At 42.1% G+C, this 8,951-nt stretch overlaps 1 protein-coding gene across 1 annotated transcript; it reads right to left on the bottom strand.

The window, feature by feature from the left end:
• Positions 1-53: 53 nt before the first annotated feature.
• LOC121512111 (serine protease 23-like) lies at positions 54-4,888 on the bottom strand. Its single transcript, XM_041791162.1, has 2 exons — positions 4,566-4,888; positions 54-3,424 (listed from the first exon to the last, which is right to left on the bottom strand). Exons 1-2 carry the CDS (start codon positions 4,589-4,591, stop codon positions 2,254-2,256), a joined length of 1,197 nt encoding a protein of 398 aa, XP_041647096.1. The 5' UTR covers positions 4,592-4,888; the 3' UTR covers positions 54-2,253.
• Between the last annotated feature and the right edge of the window lie 4,063 nt (positions 4,889-8,951).

The following is an 8,951-nucleotide window of genomic DNA, read 5'->3' as shown; positions in this document are numbered from 1 at the left end:
TTGTGTGATGTGTTGCATGAGCAGAATGAGAAAAAAACATGGCACACAATTGCTTATTTTAAAGAATATACTTTTTAAAATTCCCACAGGCTTTACCTTTTAACACAAACAATGCAACTTCACAAACATCAAAGAAAGAGGAAGTAAAAAAGTGCTTATGTCGGCCAAGGCTGAGTTGGCATGCTGCTCACATTAACACCTGCAATGTTTGATTTCTGCCACCAGATGGTACCAAACATTAACACACAGCATTCAACGAAGTGTGCTTCTAGCAAGTCATGTGCAACCTTACCAAAGTCATCTGCAATCATTTAAAAATCATTCTGGAGAACTCGAGAAACTAAACGACTGAGTACACCATGCTTACAGTCCACTGAGAGGAGATATGAGACAGTTTGGAGAGAGAAGTTGGCAACTTTGGTAGCTGACTTGTACATTCATTCCAATAAAAAGACATCAGTAGAAAAACATTAAAAGTTTTACAGTGCAATCTTTAGTATTAGCACAATAAAAGGCTATAATGCAGTGAAACAGTTTTATCAGTCCAGGTCCATTCATACCTGTCCAATATATTTTTATAACAGTCATTTTCCAGATCTGAGGGTCCTCCGGATACCTGTTATTCCATTAGTCCCACAAAGCAGATTCTGTTCTTGACCTAAATGTTTCCCCTCTGTTTTGCCTCCTCATAACTTAGAGATGTGGTAGATGATGAAAACAGGACAAATGAACACGCCCTGTTTACATATTTTTGGTTATTCCTGGATTTATATTCTGTATTTACATGCTTCAGAATTGGAGCAACAATCTTACTTTTGATATTTATGTTGATTTGACATCAGTGCTTTAAATCCATGGTTCTCAACTGGTGAGGCATCAGGACCCACCACTCTTCTGTAACGGGGGGTTTTCAAAGTCTGAGAAAGTGAGTCTAACCAAGGAGAAAATAATTTTTTCCATGGACCCCCCCCCCCAAAAAATAAGATAAAAAAATGTAAACTACATTTTCTAACATTTATGTCTTATCTTTAAACATTTTTGTTTTCAACATTTTTATATTTTTGATATTTTATTCTGCATATGTCTTTAAACACCCACCTTGTCCAGACAGTCAGTTCAGTATTGACCTTATTACCAATACCACCTGATTATGATGCTCTAATTTAGTGGGAACTATTAGCTTGTATCTGTGCAGTTGATGTAGGGTTGCATAGATGCAGATCATCCTCCACCTTAAGCCTTGCCTGGTACTTGCTTTTGATCATTCAGTGCCAAAAACCTGCAGTTGCAGCAGCTGTCAATGTGTTTGCAGCACCAAACATCTCAGTTAACTTCAGTGACCAAAGTTCCTTTTACTACCTGTAAAAAAAATCCCCTTGGTTTTGATCATTAGACTTAGTGCTTTGCTTCAATAAGATCCCAGGGTTTGCACAGCCTTATGCTATTATTAGCTTGTACATCTTTGCAAATGAAATGCTGTGTCTGTGGAGCATCATCAGGATGAATGCAGAACATTCTTGTCTTTAATGGTCAACTCTGATATGGTCTCTATAGTAACTATTAATTAGTCCATTTTGACCCACACACAGCAGAAGTTAGCAAAGCAAATCATCTTTTTCTTGTTTATGGATCCGACCTCCCCTGAAGTCCTTTGGTGCCCCCAAGGAGAGGCCCATCTTACAATTTGAAAACTGCTGTTCTATAAGAAATCGCTAGCTCAATTTAAAACTGCTCTAATAAATTGTTTTAAAAAATGCATTTTGGACCTTAGATAAAACAAAACATGATCAAATAAGGAGACAGTAGAAAAAAATCATGGGCATGCACGCAAACATTTTTGCCTAAGATCGTGTGAAAATGTCGGTTATTTCTTGAGGAATGACCTTGGCCTCTTGGGAAAACCAGCTTTATACTTTTTTATATTTTTTATTCTTTATAAGAAAGAAAGATGAATTTGTAAAATCGGGAGAAAATTACTGAAATGCGCTCGTTAGAAAAATAAAGCATGACTGTATTCCACTTGGGCCTTCTGTACACCATAGACTTTATACCATTTTTTTCTCCAGGCACTCATTCATGATCCACCTGAAATATCTCTGCAACCCACTTTTGGGTCCCAACCCACCACTTGAGAACCACTGCTTTAAATAATGGGGTGAAATTTGAGATTGCTGCGGCATGAATATTTCAGTATGATGTATGAAGATGTAGTCAGGTATTGGGTTTGTAGCCTCAGTCCTGTTTCGTCCTTCTTCACCCCTCTCTGCAGTCCACAAAGTTTCCTTTAATCCAGTAGCAGATCTGAGCGTACTTGAGTGGCGTGATTCTCACGGCTACGTTAAATTCCTGAGATGACCCTTGCCGCTCCACCCACTGATGCCCTGAAAACACACCTATCACCTTCCGCTCCCATCGTCTGCGTCGCCCATCCCACATGCGGGCATAGACTCCTGAGCCGCTTGCGCCGGGCTGAGCGTCACAGTGCTGGTAGAGCAGGTCAGACGTCTCCTCGCCGGCCCGACAGAACCGATAAACCAGCTGTCCTGGACGGTCGTTATCGTATCCTGAAAAGTGAACCCGTCGACCGGGCAGCTTCTGAGCTGGTGGGCTGACTCCTAATTTCATGTGGCGGCGTTTGTGGGGCTTCTTTAGCTCAAGCAAAGCATAGTCGTAGTCCATGCCAATGTCGTTAGCATTCCCTTTAATCCATCCTTTTGGGACGTGGGTGCGCCTGGCTCTGATCCACTGGAACTTCATTTTGTCATTGACGGGTGGGTCATAAGAAGCACCTTCGATGTGGTTGGTAATGTTAGAGGGTTTGTAAGTAGAGGGCGATGCATCTTTGTGCTTGGGTTTAAGAAACCCAACTCGAAGCTTTTGCGCCCCTTTCACGTAGTTTTTACCATCATGAACACAGTGCGCAGCTGTAAGGACATGGCGATCCCCGACCAACGTACCAGAGCACCCCGTGGACAGCTTGACAGCCACTGAGAAGGGATATTTAAGCAGGAAGTCCTGCCCAGCAATACTGAAACGCCCATCATGACCAAAGATCTGTCTCTTCCTCCTCACATGCGACTGCTCTGCCTTCTTAGACGACCCCGACAAGTAGGCCTGACTGGTGTCAGAGTTGGGGTTGTAGCCGTAGATTCCGATGGCGGTTTCAGTCAGTTCACCACTGGAGTGGAGAGTCTCAAAGGCCAGAAACTGCCGCAGGTCCCAGTAGTTGGGGCGGGGGGCCTGTTTGTGGCATTCTGGGTCACAGGGGGAGCTGACATCCAGGCGAGCCAGGGACAGGAAGTGGGGGGCCGGTCGAGCCTCTGTCTGCTGTGGGAGGACCACAGGGACACGCTGGAGGACCCACTGAGGGCGGGAGGAGGAGAAAACAGGGGGGAGGAAGAGGAGGAGCAGGAGGAAGGTGAACCTGTGGATAAAAAAGAAGAACGGAAGATGAAGTGTGAGTCATTTAACCGGCTGAATGATTCAAAGTCAGACTAAAATTCTGCAGCGTCTCTACAAAACGTGACCGGATGTCTGAGCCTCGCATGACAAATACTCTCCAGTATTCACCGATTTACAAGTACAAGCATGGGAGTCGAGGGGGAGAAATGCAACTACAAGAATTTTTATCTGCGCAGGAATTTGGCAGCTATGAACTTCCCGTTTTTTATATGACATGCAGGGCAAAGATCAGGACTTGCTAGGCTCTGATGGAAAATTCCTGAGGTGGCCTGAAGGGATCGGCCTTAAGCCTGCAAGACTGACTGAAGAGCAATTTGTTGCACTGAATAAAGGCTCCATTTTTAATTTTCTACTTTTATACCCTCACCACAGTCACACCACCATCCCCCTGATCCTCTGCTGACATAAATTTCAGATGAAAAATAATGCTTTGGTTATCCTCTTTGCCCTTGCATGTACTCGTTTTGTCTGTTTTTAAAAAGTTATGTTTTATATTTTCTTACTCTATCCTCTCTTGTTCTTAAGTTGTTTTGCTTGACTGGACTGTGATTGCACTGTCTGTGTCCTGCCTTAACTTCAATTAACATGTCTTATATCAGGATTAATTTAAGATTGACATTAGGCTGCCAATTTCACACCATAAACTACAGAGCAAAAAAAAAAAAAAAAAAAAAAAAAGAGAGAGAAACTGCCCTTCTGGCCCATATTTGCGTCACTTTTATCAGGAAGGTATGGTATGTCAATACCTATTTTTATCATTTCCCATAAGAAAAGAAACACATATAAATTGTTTCGCGTTAAGTGGAAATTCTCACGTTTAAAATGACGTGGCTTTATTTCAACTCATAACTGAAGGGCAATACCTAAATAACGTTTAACATAAAGTTGTTGATAGTCTTAATGCTAAGCTAGGCTAACACCTTATACATTTAGGGGGAGAAAACTTTGATTATTTTTTAATTAACTGGCTTCCTAAAATGGACACAGCATCGCAGTAATCGTCCCTTTGCTTAACTATTTAAAGAAGCGAAGTTTCACCCGTTTAACTGACTCGAACTTCAGTAAATCCCTTTGTTAAGCTGAGGTATAAAAAGGTAACTTACCGGGAGAGCGCAGCCCGCGAGCGCATGGTTTCGTCGTCTGCAGGTGAGCACGAGCCGCTGTGTGAACACGGAGGGAAAACCCCCTCAGACCAGGACAGGCAAAGGGAGTCTCCTTCAGAGGGTGGCCACTCTCCTGCTGTGAAACAGAAACGTCTAGGCTCTTCTCTCAGGAACAGACGGCTCTGTGTAACCCGGGACAGTTTGGAGAGGTCCGCATCAGGAGTTGAATCATTGTGCGCTGCAGCAGGAGGAGGAGGAGGAGGTCTGCCGTCTGTCTGTGTGAGAGCGCTCACACTGTCACATCTGCCCACGAGAAAACACACAGTGAGTGTGCCCGACCCCAACAAGGTCATGTGACACATCACATCACTGCTGCGGGTTAATAAGTTACTGCTGTGGCTGTTTTAACACTCCTCTGTCCAGAACAAAAGTTAGTCTATGATTGAAATAAAATTAAATGCAAGTCTGCATTTAAATGAATCTATGACCTGTGAGATTTGATTCCAGCTATGCCAATAACTAGTGCACTTTAGTGGTGCACACAGGTAAAATCTTGCCTTTAGTCCTACATTCACAGTGGCAAATATCAGGGACTTGGCTCACCTTTTCTGAGCCTTTTACAACAGAAGAATTAGCAGCAGTCTATTTAAAACAAAAATTGACTCATAACATGAGTACAGATTAGTAATATACAGTACCTATGAAAAGTATTCACCCCCTTGGATGTTTTACCCTTTTTGGTTTTTTAAATCAACTATGGTCTATATAATTTGGCTTTTTAGACAAAAACCCCTCTTTAAAGTCAAACTGAAAACAGATTTCTACAGTCATGTCAATTAAACAATAAGTGAAATGGGGATCACCTGATTGCAGTGAATGTGTCTCAAGTGATTGTAGTTTAAAGACATCTGCGTCTGGAAGGTCCAGTCACTGGTTACTCACTATTCCTGGATACCATTACACTATGAAGACAAAAGAACACCCCAAGAGTCAGGATAGATGACTGAAAAGTTTAAGTCAAGGGGTGGATACAAAAACATTTCCAAGGCTCTGAACATCCCCAATAGTTCAGTTACATCCATCATCAAGAAATGGAAGGAATATTGCACATGAGCAAATCTGCCTAGATCAGGCGGTCCTTATAAACAAAGCGACCATGCAAGAAGGAGACAGGCCACCAAGACACCCATGACTTCTCAGCTGAGATAGGAGACTCTGCATACAACTGTTGCCTGGGTTCTTCATCAGTCAAAGCATTATGGGAGGGTGGCAAAGAGAAAGCTGCTGTTGAAGAAAACTCATTAAATCTCAACTATAGTTCACCAAAGGCATGTGGGAGACTTCATGGTCAAGTGGGAGAAAGTTCTTTAGTCTGATGAGACCAAAATTGTGCTTTTTGGCCATCAGACAAGATGCTATGTTTGGCGGACACCAAACACTGCACATTAACACAACATACCATCCCCACTGTGAAGCACGGGGGTGGCATCATCATGCTATGGGGATGCTTCTCTGCAGCCGGTCCTGAAAGGCTTGTAAAGGTAGAGGGTAAAATAAATGTGGCAAAATATAGGAAAATCGTAGAGGACAATCTTTGTCAGTCTGCAAGAGATCTACTGCTTGGGGGAAGGTTTATTTTCTAGCAAGACAATGAATCGAAGCAAACAGCGAAAGCTGCACAGAAATGGTCTAAAGACAACAAAGTGAATGTTCTGGAGTGGCTGAGTCAAAGCTTTGACCTCAATCTAATAGGGAATTTGTGGCTGGACTTGAAAAAGGCCATTCATGCCTAACCCCCCTGCAACCAGACAGAGTTTGAGCAGTTTTGTACAGAAGAATGGAGTAAAATTGCAGTGTCAAGATGTGCAAGTCTGATTGAAACCTATCCATAGTGCTGTGATTGCAGCCAAAGGTGCATCTACTAAATCCTGACTTGAAGGAGGTGAATACTTCAAAGTTAAAATCACACAGACAGGCATTAAACTGGTGAGCTGCAGGCTGCTGCGTTACCAGCCCCATCATCGCATCTTTATGCAATCACTTATTTCACATTACATATTTTTATTTAATTGGCATTACTTTGCAGATAACTGTTTTCATTTTGACATTACAGAAGTTTATTTCAACACAAACCATAAATCCCTGGTCCTTTAAACTTCTGATTATCATGTATTAACCTGACGCCCTAAATAGACTGTTTCACAAATCCATGTGATAGACTGTACTACACATCAATCCAGTAGGCATCACTCATGTTTACAAATGACTGGTATTTGAAAAGGGCCTTGGGGCCAGTTGTCCACCCCTGCCCTACATGATTCTTCGCTATCAGTGGAGCTAGTTGGTAAATCAAACTCATGATAATTAGGTTGGTAAACAAGGGAAAACATAGTTTCCTTTATAAGCTTTCAGTGGGGTTATTTTCTCTTCTGATTTTATCTTTTGATAAAAATGTTGTCCACTTCTGATAAACCTGCTGCAAGAGTTGCATTCACTCTAATTCACCTGTAGCCATTGATTACAGGCAGGCAGTCATTTCCACTCAACCCCTCCTATAGCCAGTTCTTGTTACTCGTTAAATCACACTGATTGGTCCGATCAGTCTCTGATGGGTAAGAAGGGTATCAAGCTTTGGATCTGTTTGATGAGAGATCAGGCCAGTTCATCAGCTTTGCTATCAGCTAAAAGCTTGTAGAATCAATAATTTTTCCCCAGGTTTTGTAAATACTCTGGGTTGGACTTTGTTCAACACAATTTGTTGTGATTATTAAACTTTTTTGGCACTTTTGTGCCCCCTTTCTTGCTGTTTTTAAATTGTGTATTCAACCCTCCGTTTCTTCTTGCATGCAATCTGCAACAAAAAGTTGACCTAAAAATTAATTCATGAAGAAAAACTTGTTTCAAATGCATTTCCTTTCTTATCATGCAATCATGCATTGAATGCTTTTTTTTTTTTCATTTGAAGTGGATCTTTTATTTTTTTATACTGGTGCAAAATTAGGCAGAGATTCAACAAAGACAAACAGTGGTCCGACAGTTGCATTGATTTAGCCTTGTAAAATGGAGACTTCCGCTGTAGCCAATAAAACCCTGAGGAGCTGCTCTGCCATGTGATGTTTTCATCATGAACAGGACAGGCCAAAACAGCTGAACGGACATGTCTGTCCAAAACTGAGAAAGGAAACGTGACAGCAGAGAGGATGATGGAAAAGGAACTGGAAGATTGTGTGTCTTTGTGTGTGTTTGCATTTGAGATTTAAAAAAATGAAACGTTGCAGATACTGCCTCAAACTCATCACACAAACTGACCCACATTCACTCTTTAGATCAGGCCATAAGACCAGACCCCCCCCCCCTCCCTGCCTCTCTCATTATATCCCTCTCTGTCTCACACAAAACATCCGCGAATGCCATCAACCTACTCATTAAATAATTATGTCGCTCACATACATCAATGATTTGTCCAAACATACTTTCACACTGTTTATTCACTGGCTTCATTACCCTTGTGACTCCTGGACTGGAAGAGAGCTGCTTATTTCACCACTAAAACCTCACTCTTTTGCTTTATTCAGCTTTGAGAAATCTGACATTTACATTCAGAAGCGCCCTCACTTGTGACTGTCCTTTGTGAGGAATTAGTTCAGTGGGCAGAGTTTGGCTCTCATGCCAAAGCTGGAAGTTTGGTTTCCACTTGACCCACCCAAGCTGAAAATGTGCAAGCTGCTGCTAGATATTATGCCATGTAATGATTTCATTAGGCTAAACTGCCACCAAAAGGCAGCAAGAGAAGAAAGAATAAGAGGGGTGGGGGCAGTGAGTAGGGAATCATGCATGGTTGAACAGTTAGGAGTAACCTCCACCCATCTCTCCCTATCCTGTGGCAGTTTGTTCATAAAGGGATTTCTGTAAGTACTTTAGTGCAAATAACTGTTAGTGCATTCTTGCAGGGCACATGCAGAAAGTTTTATATGTTTTTTCACCTATAGGGAGAGTATCAGATGACAAAGTCAATCACTGTAGTCTTATGTCTTAGTTTTCCCTGTTTTATAAGGGACAGAGGCCCTAAGTAGACATGCATACATCCAGTGATAAGAAAAATATTCTGGGTGTTTTTATGAGATCTTGACTTACTCTCTCATATCCCAGAATTGGGGTTAACTTTCCTCATTAGTATGGCAGCATGGTCAACCAAAGAGTTTGTTCACAGTGGTGTTTCAAGGTGTGATATTTGTGCCTCTGCAACATTTAACCTTCGATATGAATGTTGCAGAGACCTAACGGTTGAAGTGATCCCCTGTGCTGGCTTTAGAGGTAGTAAAGGAGGTGTTACAGAGGAGAGAACGGATCAGCAGAGCCAGCAGGTGGACAGGGCCCGCATGCTTT

This window comes from Cheilinus undulatus, linkage group 1 (assembly GCF_018320785.1).
Source record: "Cheilinus undulatus linkage group 1, ASM1832078v1, whole genome shotgun sequence".
Lineage (NCBI taxonomy): Eukaryota > Metazoa > Chordata > Actinopteri > Labriformes > Labridae > Cheilinus > Cheilinus undulatus.
Note: the sequence above shows the minus strand (reverse complement) of the source record. Positions and strands in the feature narration are given on the sequence as shown.

Excerpts from the sequence above, each read along its gene's own strand:
- LOC121512111 (XM_041791162.1), bottom strand. The coding sequence starts at position 4,591 with ATGCGCTCGCGGGCTGCGCTCTCCCG. Across the intron at positions 3,425-4,565 it reads TCGCGGGCTGCGCTCTCCCG|GTTCACCTTCCTCCTGCTCC; the intron begins GTAAGTTACCTT and ends TTTTATCCACAG.